Consider the following 13,388-nt stretch of genomic DNA (forward strand, 5'->3'; position numbering starts at 1 on the left):
CCCACTAATAGCCTTTTGATGATTCACAGCAAACCTTACTAACCTTGCCCTACCCCCCACTATCAATCTACTAGGCGAGCTCTTCGTAATCGCAACCTCATTTTCCTGATCCCATATTACCATCATACTAACAGGACTTAACATACTAATCACAGCTCTCTACTCTCTCCACATATTCATCACAATACAACGAGGAACACTTACACACCACATAATTAACATAAAACCCCCCTTCACACGAGAAAACATATTAATATTCATACACCTTGCTCCAATTATCCTCCTATCCCTCAACCCCAACATCATTCTAGGGTTTACTTCCTGTAAATATAGTTTAATCAAAACATTAGACTGTGAATCTAACTATAGAAGCTACCACTTCTTATTTACCAAGAAAACTCGCAAGGACTGCTAATCCATGTCTCCGTACTTAAAATTACAGTTTTCTTAACTTTTAAAGGATGACAGCCATCCATTGGCCTTAGGAGCCAAAAATATTGGTGCAACTCCAAATAAAAGTAATAACCATGTACACTCCTATTACGATAACAACCCTCATCTCCCTAACTCTTCCAATTTTTGCCACCCTCATTAATCCCAGCAAAAAATGCTCATACCCAAACTATGTGAAAATAACCGTAATATATGCTTTTATTACTAGTCTTCCTTCAACAACTTTATACATCTTCTTAAACCAAGAAACAACCATTTGGAGTTGACATTGAGTAATAACCCAAACATTAAATCTAACATTAAGCTTTAAACTAGATTACTTCTCCATAATATTCATTCCAATCGCACTATTCATTACCTGGTCCATTATAGAATTCTCACTATGGTACATAAGCTCAGACCCAAACATCAACCAGTTCTTCAAATACCTCCTTATTTTCCTCACTGCCATACTAATTCTAGTCACCGCCAACAACCTTTTCCAACTCTTCATCGGCTGAGAAGGCGTAGGAATTATATCCTTTCTCCTAATCAGCTGATGACACGCTCGAACGGATGCCAATACAGCAGCCATCCAAGCAATCCTATACAACCGCATTGGTGACATTGGTCTTATCCTAGCCATAACATGATTTCTCCTACATTGCAACTCATGAGACTTTCAACAAATATTAGCCCTAAATTCCAACTTAAATCTCCTTCCACTAGCAGGCCTCCTCCTAGCAGCAACAGGAAAATCAGCTCAATTTGGCCTTCACCCCTGACTACCCTCTGCCATAGAAGGCCCAACTCCGGTCTCAGCTCTACTTCACTCCAGCACAGAATTTGGTAAATTCTATTTTTCTAAAAATTTATCCATTTTGTTTAAGGTTTTAAGCTTCTTGTTAATAGTGCTCTATATTTTTGAATGTCTGCTGTTTCTGTACAATCATTCCCTATTTTATTCTAATACTGTTAATTTTCCTTTTTTTCTGTTTTTCCCTTGATGATTTCACCAGAGGTTTGTCCACAGAGTTAGTCTTTTCTAAGAACCAAATTTGGCATTGTTTGGAGTAAAACTAGTTATTCATCACTATAAATAACTAGAGCTATTTTAGTGATGGTTCACTATAAATAACTAGAGCTATTTTAGTGATGGCTTATTGGTGGTAAATATGTTACATTTTTGTTTACCTGAAATATCTTCATTTCACTGTTATTGAGATATAATTTTTCCCAGTAGAATTGAAAGACATCATCCACTACCTTCTGGCTCTCATTTTTGCTAATGAGAAGCATGCCCTTCGCCTAATCATCATTTCTAACAAGTGACCAGTCTTTTCTATCTGGTTGCTTTGAAAATCTTTTTGCTTTTGGTATTCTGCAGTTCACTGTGATGTGTCTAGATGCAGTCTTTGTATTTATCCTGGTTGGGAGTCAGTGAATTTCCTGAATCTATTGATTCATGTTTTGACCAGTGTAATAGTCACGGTTCTCCAGAAAGATAGACCCAACAGGGAAAAACAAATAGATATATGAGGGAAGTTTTATTAGGGGTATTGGCTCACACGATTATGAAGGCTGAGAAGTCTCACAATAAGCCATTTGCAAGCTGGAAATCCAGTAGTGTGGCTCAGTGCAAGTTCAAAGGCCTCAGAACCAGGAAAGCTGATAGTACAATCCTCAGTCTGGGGCCAAAGGCCTAAGCACCAGATGCTGAAGGTGGGGGGCTGTAGGTTCAAGTCCAGGAGTCCAAAGTCCAGGGACACTGGAATTCTGATGTCCAAGACCAGGAGAAAAGTATTCCTTTTCCAGGGGAGACAGTGAATTTGCCTCTCCTCTGCCTTTTTCTTCTATCTGGGCCCCCAGCCAATTGGACAATGCCCACCCGCACTGCAGGTGGATCTTCCCCACTCAGTCCACCAACTCACAAACCAGTCTCTGCTGTGTCCTCACAGACACACCCAGAAATAATGTTTTACCAGCTCTGTAGGTAGCCCTTAATCTAGTCAAGTTGACACCTAAACTTAACCATCACAACTAGTCTTTAAAAGTCTCAGCTATTGTCTTGCAGACTATATTCTGTTCATTCTCTTTTCCAGGAAGTACCAATAGAAGAGTTGGATGGCATTCTAACTTCTGTGTGTCCTTTAAGCTCTTTTATATTTTCCATCTCCTTACACCTATTCCTGCATTCTAAGTGATTTCTTCCAATGTAATTTGTATTTCACTAATTCTCTTTCCAATTTTAATGAGCTCTTTAACCCATCTGCTGAGTTGTATTTTTTTTCACAACTGCATTTTTCATTTTCATAAGTATCTGGCCCTTTTTCAAATTCAACTGATCACTGTTGATAGTCTCAAAACTGAGAACTTGCTCATTTTTTTCAATATTATCTTTTATTTCCTTCTAATATCTAAAGCTTTGTATGGATCCATATCTGTAGTTTATTTCAACCGACTCTTATGTGTAATGGTGTGTTTATTGTTTTATTGTGGACTCATATTTGACTGAACTTAATCTGTTGGACCCCCTAAAGAGACTGAATGAGAGTGCTTTTTTCCAGAGATGATTTAGGTTTGCTTCTACTAGTTGCTAGGAAGATACTTGTAACCATTTCAATTTCCTGGCTTAGAAATTCCTTAATCATACGGGTAGTATAAAACTGGACCATAGACCCTTGTGAGAACAGGAATATGTTAACAAACTCCCAGAGCATCATTTTCTGTTTTTTTCACCCTACTCTGAGCATTAGTGAAGACCCATAGAGACTCATAGGCTTCCTTTGCAGGCTGCAGACCTTCCCTAGCTCACTCTCCAATGAGGGTATCACCCTTAAGAGCATCTTCTATTTCTCCATGAGAAACTTAATCTCATAGTTCTAGACTTCTGATATTTTCATTTTCACTACAGCAGCACAGGCTTCAGCATTTGCCTCTACTTTTTCTTGTCCTTTAGAGATTTGTCTTATGTTCTTGTGAGCTCAGCAATAGATTAAAAATTACACATTTGTGAGTATGTGTTCAGCATCTGTTTTGTGAAAGAGGGCTTTTCAAAATGTCTGGTCTACCATAATCTCCAAAGTCAATATCCCTTTGATTTATTTTTTAATCATTTTTTTTCCTATTATGTATACTAATTCCATTATTCCTAGAAATATATACCCAGTTATGGCCAGGCACAGTGGCTCACGCTTATATTCCCAGCACGTTGGGAGGCTGAGGCAGGCAGATCACTGGAGGTCAGGAGTTCAAGACCAGTCTGGCCAACACGGCAAAACCCCGTCTCTACCAAAAATACAAAAATTATCCAGGTGTGGTGATGCGTGCCTGTCTGTGGTCCCAGCTACTTGGGACGTTGAGGCAGGAGAATCACTTGAACCTGGGAGGCAGAGGTTGTAGTGAGCTGAGATCATGCTGCCGTACTCCAGTCTGGGCAACAGAGCAAGACTCTGTCAAAGAAAGAAAAGGAAAGGAAAAGGAAAGGAAAGGAAAGGAAGAAATATCCAGTTATGTTAATTTAGCTGGTTATTAGATGGTTACTATATCTTTGGCTGTGAAGAAAAGGTAGCACTTTACCACCGAGCCTCATTTTAAAGGGAGGGATTCACTGCACTGTTCCCCTTATTTGTGGAAAGTCAGTGGTTTCTGTCTTGTGGACTGAGATGCCTTCAGTACCAGGGTCCACTATACCAGCCCAGAGCAAGAATTCATACGACTTTCGCTGAGTCTAACTAGATTAACATTAGATATGTCTGCTGAACAAATACACCAACAACATGACTTTAAGAAAAAGTTCACCCAGCCCTACTACATTCAAAATATTCCTGTAGTTACAAGCATAAGCATCTCTGACTTTTCAATATGTAACTATATGCTGTTATAGTATAGCAGGAACATGATAAAATTCAATAAATAACTGTAGTAAATGTTTACATACAGCATGTTGGTTAGTCAAGTAAAAACGTTTCCCCATCCACAATCTGTTCAGACCACCTGCAATTTAGACATAATCTTAAAAAAATAAAAAATAAAACCAAGTATATTAGCATACTCTAACCTACTCCCTTTTCAATGAATATGTTAACCAATTTCCTTCTGCCAAGTGAAAGAGGCAACATGATGCTATAGAATGGTGTTTTCTGAATAAGTTTAAAGCAATTAAATCTAAATTCAACCCAAAATTTGGAAAGAGAGGTAAGGGCTCTGTCAGCTGCACCCGGCGAAGGAGTTAAGACTATCTCCAGCATGAAGTGAATTCAGGATGACAGGCTAGATGAGCAACACAGAAAGGTGCCCAGCTCCTAAATCTAAACTTCACACAATTATTTTCTTATTTTGGTTGCTAGGTAAAGTTCTTAGAGAAACAAAGACACCATTTTTCTAACAAAATTTTAAAACATCTTTTTAAGTGTTCTGTGAATTACTTATCATTTGGATTCTTTGCCCACCATATTCATTCTTATAGTCAACTATAATAAAGTACAGTTGCTCATTATAAACTAGGATTGAATGACTCAACAATCTTCATGTCCAGGGTTAAGTATAAGTTATGGGCTTCCTTGACTATGGTTAAAAGTTATAAGTAAAAGAATCACAAGAGAAGGGGTATAGTGTTTAAAATTTCTGATTAAAAAAAAAAGAAAAGTTTAGATAGCCAGAATGTTAATCCTAGTTCTGTCACTTACTAACAGAAATCTGTAAGGAATTACTTAATTATACAAGCCTTTTTTTTTTTTTTTTTTTTTTTTTTTTTGAGATGAAGTCTTGCTCTGTCACCAGGCTGGAGTACAGTGGCGCAATCTCGGCTCACTGCACCTCCACCTCCCGGGTTCAAGCGATTCTCCTGCCTCAGCCTCCTGAGTAGTTTGAATTACAGGCACCCACCACCACGCCCGGCTAATTTTTTTTTTTTTAATATGTATTTTAGTAGAGACAGGGTTTCACCATGTTGGCCAGGATGGTCTTGATCTCCTGACCTCGTGATACGCCTGCCTCGAATCCCAAAGTGCCTGGGTTACAGGTGTGAGCCACTGTACCCGGCCACAAGTTTGTTTTTTTATTTGAAATAGGAAAAGTAATATAAGCCATATCATAAGGAGACTGTGAGAATTTAAAAGAAATAATGTAAGTCATATGCTTAACAAAATTCTTGACATATAGTAAGGACTCAAAAAATAGTAGTAGTTGTTACTCTCTCTAGTATGATTACTACGATGATTGTGATGGTTAATACTGAGTGTCAACTTGATTGGATTGAAGGATACAAAGTATTGTTCCTGGGTGTGTCTGTGCAGGTGTTGACAAAGGAGATTAACAATTGAGTCAGTAGACTGGGAGAGGCAGACCCACCCTCAATCTGGGTGGGTACCATCCAATCAGCTGCCAGCACAGCTAGGAGAAAGCAGGCAGAGGAACGTGGAAGGCCTAGACTGGCTGAGTCTTCTGGCCTCCATCTTTCTCCCATGCTAGATGCTTCCTGTCCTCGAACATTGGACTCCAAGTTCTTCAACTTTTGGTCTCTTGGACCTACACCAGGGGCTTGCTAGGGACTCTGGGGCCTTTGGCCACAGACTGAAGGCTGCAGTGTTGGCTTCCCTACTTTTGAGATTTTGGGACTCAGAGAGGCTTCCCTGTTCCTCAGCTTGCAGATAGCCTACTGTGGGACTTCCCCTTGTGATGGTGTGAGTCAATACTCCTTAATAAACGTCCTTTCATATATACATCTATCCTATTAATCCTGTCCCTCTAGAGAACCCTAATACAATGATGATGGTGGTTTTGGGAGGCATGATTTGAAATACAATACAATTTACTTAAGGGGAAATTGCTTATAACTGGGTTTTAAATAAATCAATTCCTATTACAGCAAAATAGAGACAAAATGTGGCAGTATTTTGTGTCTAAACTTACATTTTTTAAAGTAGCTATTTTAAGGCACATAGGATATTTGAGATCTGTATTACCTTATCAAGTGCTGTGTATGGATTTTCTGCATTAAATCCAAGAGGGGCATAGCATCTGAATCTCTCTCTGAACTCGGCCTGCTTTCCCTGATCAGTGCAAAAAAACAAAAAAAAACAAAAAAAACAAAAAAAACAAAGTGAATTTCAAACAAATACTTCAATTATCGTTGTAAAACCTTTCTTAAAGCAAAAACTTGGTAACTAGCTTACGTCAAACAAAATACATTTTTTCCTTATAAGAGTGACTTCCGCATTATGGAGAGGCGAGACTTCCTGTCTGACAGCTGCTGCGACCTTTTTGGTAGTTTCCCATCTTTCAGGTAATTCCTGCAAAAGCAAAGGTACAAATGAGAAATTACTTCAATTCCTAAAACAAATCAACCCTATAGGATTAAATTACTCTAATTTCTTTCTTTTTTTTTCTTTTTCCTCTTGCGATGAGGTCTGGCTCTATCCCCTAGGCTGGAGTGCACTGGCATGATCTCAGCTCACTGAAATCTTCGCCTCCCAGGCTCAAGTAATCCTCCCAGCTCAGCCTCCCCAGTAGCTGGAACTACAGGCAGGTACCAACATGCCTGGATAATTTTCATATTTTTTGTAGAGACAGGGTTTCAGCATGTTGTCTGGGCTGGTCTTGAACTAGTGAATTCAAGCGATTCACCTGCCTCTGGCTCCCAAAGTGCTGGGATTACAGGCATGAGCCACCATGCCCAGGTAAATGATTCTAATTTCTTTACACTAACCCATGACATCTCTTCATTCTTACATAATGAGTTTATGAAAAGAAAAAAAAAAAAAAAAGGATGAAAGTGATGAAAAGGCTTAGAACCAGGGCTGCAGTACAGGCTGATTCACTGGCACTGCTGGGTTCAGAACTCCAAAACATGTACCAGAACTGTTTTCATCTCAGAATCCATGGAAATCTTTTTAAAATAAACACAAATCACCCAATTGCTTTGCTGCTGTGGGAATAAAATTAAAGTGCTCTGGAAATGACTTTGTTGATCTCTAACAACTAGAAATGGAAGCCAGCCATATTTAGTAATTTAGCAAGTGAAAAAAAAAGATGCTTTGAAAATGCTGGGCAAGGATGAAAATGTGAATCAATCTCATCCTCAGCTTTTCTCCAGCTCCCAAAGCTCTGTACATTCTCCTTCTTGTTGGAGAGTTTGAGGATTGAGGTTGGGTTTATTTTAGGGGACTAGGAGTTTTTGAAGGGAGAAGAGGCAAACGGAAGAAAGGTGAATTCCTACTCTATGTAGGACAAAAGACACAATAAATAGTTCAGGTACCAACTCAACTCTGCTCTCCCTGCCTACAATGCAAATAGGACAAAATCAAGTTATTTTCTTTGAGGAGCCATGCATGGGGCATAATTACTGCTGAAAAGCATTCCTTGTGTCCCAGCTAACAAAGCACTGTTCCTCTGGGTCATCTCCTGGGACACTGAAATTGTTTTGTCATACAAAACCACCCATAGTGATGGAACTCTACCTGTGTAGCTGAAGTGCAAAACTCAAAGGTTCTAAAGACTATTTTGTAACCCTCAATAAATATTTGATGAATGATTCAGTAACTGCCAATTATGAAGAACGCACTGTGCTAAGTCTAAATACTATTTGTGTGGCGAACAGGGTGCTAAAAAGGCAAAACACATTCTCTGATTTAAATTGTTTTATAATCTGTCAGAGTGAGCAGGAGGCACACACAGTAACTATTCTACACAACAAAATGTGTTAACTATCAGGATGTCTATGTGTTATGGAATCAAAACAGCTGGAAGACAATATGGTGACATGACAGGAATACCAAACTAGCTCAGGAAACAAGGGACCTGGGCACTAAACCCCCTTGTCCTTCCCTCTTGTGGCTTCTCATCAAAACTCTGCATTCTCCCTCTGTACAGAGTCTCACTTTGCATTTCCAATTCCATTCCATGGAACCTAAGTATTCCATGGAGTCCCTCAGAGGCCATGGCTGGGAAGCCAGGAAGAAGTTACATCCATGAGCTCATGCCCCCTTATCCCTCTTCAAACACAGCAAATCTGCTTTATATTTGGGGATCCCAAACAAGTTTTACTTGATAAAAATAAATTTTCTTGAAACCCAAAAGATCAGATGATCTCCAAAGCCTCTTGAAGTCAGATGATCCACTCAAGGAGGAGGTAACATTGAAACTGAGGCTTAACGAAATGACTAGGTTTCAACAGGCAGAGATTAGGGTGAGATCCCTTGAGGTATGACGACCAATATAGGATGGTGTGAGTGTGTGAGCTCTTATGGAAGCTGGACAGCATTCGGGAAGTTAGGGGCAGTTAGTGAAGGTTTCTGAAGAGAAAAAGGACTGGATAAGTCCTGCAGATTAGAATTCATCTTGTTTCAGAGTATATTGTGGGTGAGGTGTGAGGGAGAATGGGATGCATTAAGGAGCTATTGCTGGGAGGTGAGAAGTAACAAGAGCTTAAATTAAATTTAAAGCGGGTGTAACAGCAATGAAAAGAGGCAAAAGACTGAAGAGATGCTCCACCAAGAGAAAGATCATCTTGCTGGTGGTGAGTCCCCATGACTCTAAGGAAGTAATACTTCAACTCTTAATAGGCACAGCCAGACTTTAGGGTGTTTTCACACAGAACTAAGCATAGACAACTATTTGGAAAATGTTATGACTTCTCATAATAATAAAGGAGAAACTGAAAGTAACTATCACTTGAAGTTGCTTAAATTAAAATAAAATTGGGCCCCGTCACCCTCCAAATACACCACATACCACCCATGAATCTTATTTTTCCTCCTGACAAGTCTAAATTACTGACACACAGCTAAAATTGTACCCTGCTTCTGAAATGTTGAAAAGCCTAATACTTTCAAATACTACCATCACCTGAAGTAGTGAACTAAACTTTTATAATACAAATTCTGGAGGCCATATCTAAACTTCCCTCATCAATTACTTATGTTATGACTACTTCCTCTATGATATATAGTTTAAGGTTCAACATCTGATTCAAGGAATATATAAGTCTTCCTAGAAACAAGAAATATTTATAGTTGCTTCTATTGTGACTGTTTTATCTCTTGGTCTTGTTATGTATCTATCTGTCTAGAACTTGTCATCTTGCTCCATGTCTAACTGGCTTGCAAGCTATAAGGGCAGTTTCATACTTAAATAGAATTTAACAATTCACATACAGTAATTCTCATAGTCTTTATAGTCAAGAGAACACTTGTAAATACCCTGCTGCATTTAATCCTCACAAAGCAAAATGACAGAATATAAAACAAAACAGCCACTGTGAAAAATAGCTTGGCAATGGCTCAAAAAGTTAAATATAGAATTACCAGATTACCCAGCAATTCCACTCCTAAGTGTACTGAAAAGAATTGAAAACAGATACTCAAATAAATACACACCAATGTTCACAGCAGCACTATTGACAATAGCCCAAAGATGGAAACAACCCAAATGTCCATTGACAGATGAGTGGATAAGCCAATGGTGGTATGGACATACAATGGAATGTTATTCAGCCATAAAAAGAAATGAAGTACCGATACATGCTACAATGTGAATGAACCTGGAAAACATTATACCAAGTGAAAGAAGCCTAACAAAATAGGTCACATATTGTATGATTCCATCTATAGGAAACATCTAGAGTAAATGAACCCATAAAGGCAGAAATAGATTGGCAATTGCCAAGGGTTGGTGGGTAGGGCTTGGCAGGGCTTGGCAGGGCATGGAGGAGGATAATGGGGAGAGACAGAGAAGTGGTATGGGATTTCTTTCTGGGAGTGATGAAAATTTCTGGAACTAGATAGAGGTGGTAGTTACACAATATTGTACTAAATTGTACATTTTATAATGGTTACTTTTATATGTTATCTGAATAGTAAATTTCACCTCAATAAAAAAAGAAAAAAACAGAAATTGATGGGAGCGAGTATAGAGAAATTGTTTAAATGAGCGATCATGAGGCATATTTTACCAAAAGGAAGTGTGGTCTCAGACATTAACAAACTTGCCAAGGCAAGCAGAAAAGATGAACTCATACAGTACTTCAAAACAAATCTAAATTTGAGTTCTGTGCTCTGACTACTAAACTAGATCAACTAGAATCCAGTGAAAGCTTTTTGGTTAATGTGTCCACTGATCACACTTGCAAAATTCAAGTACCCATGTGTGTACACACACACACACACAATCTATAAAATATCAATATTGGCATACAAAAAGAACCTCAATTGTGAGACTGTGGTTCATGGTTTCAGTTATAATTAAAGAAACTTTGTTGCTAAAAAGCCCCCAAATCTTTCCACAGCATGGAAACAGGTGGATGGCATAGAAATCTGTTCAGAAAACACAGTGATTTCCCCATCCAAATTGAGTTTCATTTACTTATTACTATTATTGTGAGACACAGTCTCATTCTGTCCCCATGCTAGAGTGCAGTGGTGTGATCTCAGCTCCCTGCAACCTTCACCTCCCGAGTTCAAATGATCCTCCTGCCTCAGCCTCCTGAGTAGCTGGACTACAGGTGCATGTCACCATGCCCAGCTAATTTTTGTATTTTTAGTAGAGATGGGGTTTCACCATGTTGGCGAGGCTGATCTTGAACTCTGGACCTCAGGTGATCTGCCTGCCTCAGCCTCTCACAGTGCTGGGATTACAGGTGTGAGCCACCACACCTTGCCTATTTATTCTTTATTAATGTGTCCATGATATGTTTGCAAGACTAGGACACTTCTTGACTGATAGGTAGTTTTTTTGAACGAAAAAAAAAGTATGGATATATTTCATATGCGAAAATGATGGTAAAACTGAACTCAAAAAAGCAACTCATAGGTTCTTTACAATCTACATTCTTTCTAATAAGAAGGCAGTGGAGCACAGTGGTTAAGAGTATTTTGTCATAAAACACACTTAGAGTGTTGGCTGGCTTTACTATTTGTGTGACCTTGAGAAAGTTATTAAATCTCCTTAAGTATCAGATTCCTAATTTGTACACTGAAAACATCAAATGTGTACAGTATAGATTGTTGTAAGGACATCATAAGGGAGTACATGTAAAGTACTTTAATAAAAGAGATGCTCAATTTATGGTAATTACGATTATTTCACCTCTGCACTTACCTCTAGCTGAATATAGACTTGCTCAGGCATCTTCTGGCCATAGCTTTCCAAGAGGGTGATGGTTTCTTTTAGAGGTTCAAAGAGTTCATCAGTAGCTCTCTGTCGGCTTCTTACAGCCAGAAGATTCCCCATGATGTCAACTAAACCATCATGATCACCTTCATTTAATTCTCTTTGAAGTCCTGCATCTGTATCCTTTATAAATTCTTGTAGCTCATTCAGACTATTAAATATATATGTACATACACAAAAAAATAAGTTTATTAAAACATTTAGTATAAGACTTCTGACTGAATCTTATTTTCATTATGTACCTGATTAAACGTTATTTATCTCTATCATGAAATTGGCAACATTAACACTCTTAAAAGTAACATCTCAGTTTTAGAAAGCAGTTTAGAAAGTTATAATTCCAAATACCAAAGTACAAAGGCTACCTGTCAATGACAAATCTCAAAAGATGCTCCTGAAACATCCAGCTCCATTTCTTAATTATGGTTAACAAGCTCACTTTGAAAGGCTTCATGTCCACCTTGAACCAACTATCAAACACTCTGAAGTCATCAAATTTGCTCATCTGAGCGTACAAAGCTTCATAAATGTCAATCTGTAGTTAGAAAAAAATTAACTAGAACAACTCAATGAAAAGCCAGTTCACTGCATTAAATGCTAAGAGTTTTCCTTGCCTGTTCTTTGAATTGTTCAAGAGTTGGTGGTTGTTTGGGAATGTCTTCATTTGCACGAGCATCCATTTCATCGGAAGATACAGCGTGGCCATACAAGAGAAAATGCTTCATAAACTCAGCTCGATCATCCACCCAGAGGTAAGCATGGGTCTCCAGGGTGTTTCTGAAATCTAAGACTTTGTTGACGACATTCGACACTCTGTTCATGATCTCTTGCCTGACCTCTGCCAGGGCTAACATGTTATCCATATCATTCTAAATGAGAGGAAAACACAGCACTTATTCAAACCAACCTTGCTTTATCAATTATCTACAACATAACATTACCAAGGTAATTCTTCAAAGGGAAAGTAGTTAGAAAAATTAAAAATCATGTTGCTTTTTCCAACTTCTTTTTTCCCTGTGCTTACCATTATTCTAATTTGTTCTGGGTTTTGTTTTCTGGTGTTTTTTTTTTTTTTTTTTTTTTTTTTCCAGACAGGGTTTCGCCTTGTCGCTCAAGCTACAGGGCACTGGCTTTATCACAGCTCACTGCAGCCTCTAACTCCTGGGCTCAAGAAATCCTCCTGCCTGAGCTTCCTGAGTAACTTGGACTACAAGTGCATGCCACCATACCCAGGTAATTTTTTTCATGTTTTGTAGAGACGGTCTTCCTACGCTGCTTAGGCTGGTCTTGACCTCTTGGGCTCAAGCAATCCTCTTGCCTCAGCCTCACAAAGTTCTAGGATTCCAGGCATGAGCTACCACACCCAGCCACAATTTGTTTTTGAATCATTAATATAAAAGCTAAATACCCATTAACTAAGAAAATACCTGATAATTTTTAATTTCCAGGTGTGTTGCTATTCGGTTCATCTGGGCAGATATTCTAAAACTATTGCATAACATTTCTTCTACCAGATCATAGAAGCCATCCCCAGCCTCTCTGTCTAGAGAAGGTTTAAACACAATCTCAGGAGGCAACAAGATCATTTGTGCTTGAAAAAATGGTGCTGGTTTCAACTGTTTCTCTGTATTCTTCAGAAAGAAGTCTAAGTCGTGCATTATAGCCTGAAAAAAGCCTTCCACCACAATGTCATCAATGAATTCTACATAAATTTTCCAGTTATCCAGAGAGGGATCGGCTTTGAAGAGCTTCCTATTTTCCTAGAAACAGACAAGTATTAGTAGATG

General features: G+C 38.6%; 1 protein-coding gene across 1 annotated transcript in view; it reads right to left on the minus strand.

The window, feature by feature from the left end:
- The window catches only part of DNAH11 (dynein axonemal heavy chain 11), a 385,830-nt gene that overhangs the window by 314,423 nt on the left and 58,019 nt on the right, over nt 1-13,388 (minus strand). The window contains exons 15-20 of the mRNA XM_065542209.2: nt 13,029-13,361; nt 12,216-12,470; nt 11,967-12,136; nt 11,530-11,752; nt 6,609-6,725; nt 6,399-6,485 (exon numbers count right to left, since the gene is read on the minus strand). Of these exons, the coding sequence (XP_065398281.1) occupies nt 6,399-6,485; nt 6,609-6,725; nt 11,530-11,752; nt 11,967-12,136; nt 12,216-12,470; nt 13,029-13,361 (1,185 nt within the window). The remainder of the gene's footprint in view (nt 1-6,398; nt 6,486-6,608; nt 6,726-11,529; nt 11,753-11,966; nt 12,137-12,215; nt 12,471-13,028; nt 13,362-13,388) is intronic.

This window comes from Macaca fascicularis, chromosome 3, assembly GCF_037993035.2.
Source record: "Macaca fascicularis isolate 582-1 chromosome 3, T2T-MFA8v1.1".
NCBI lineage: Eukaryota > Metazoa > Chordata > Mammalia > Primates > Cercopithecidae > Macaca > Macaca fascicularis.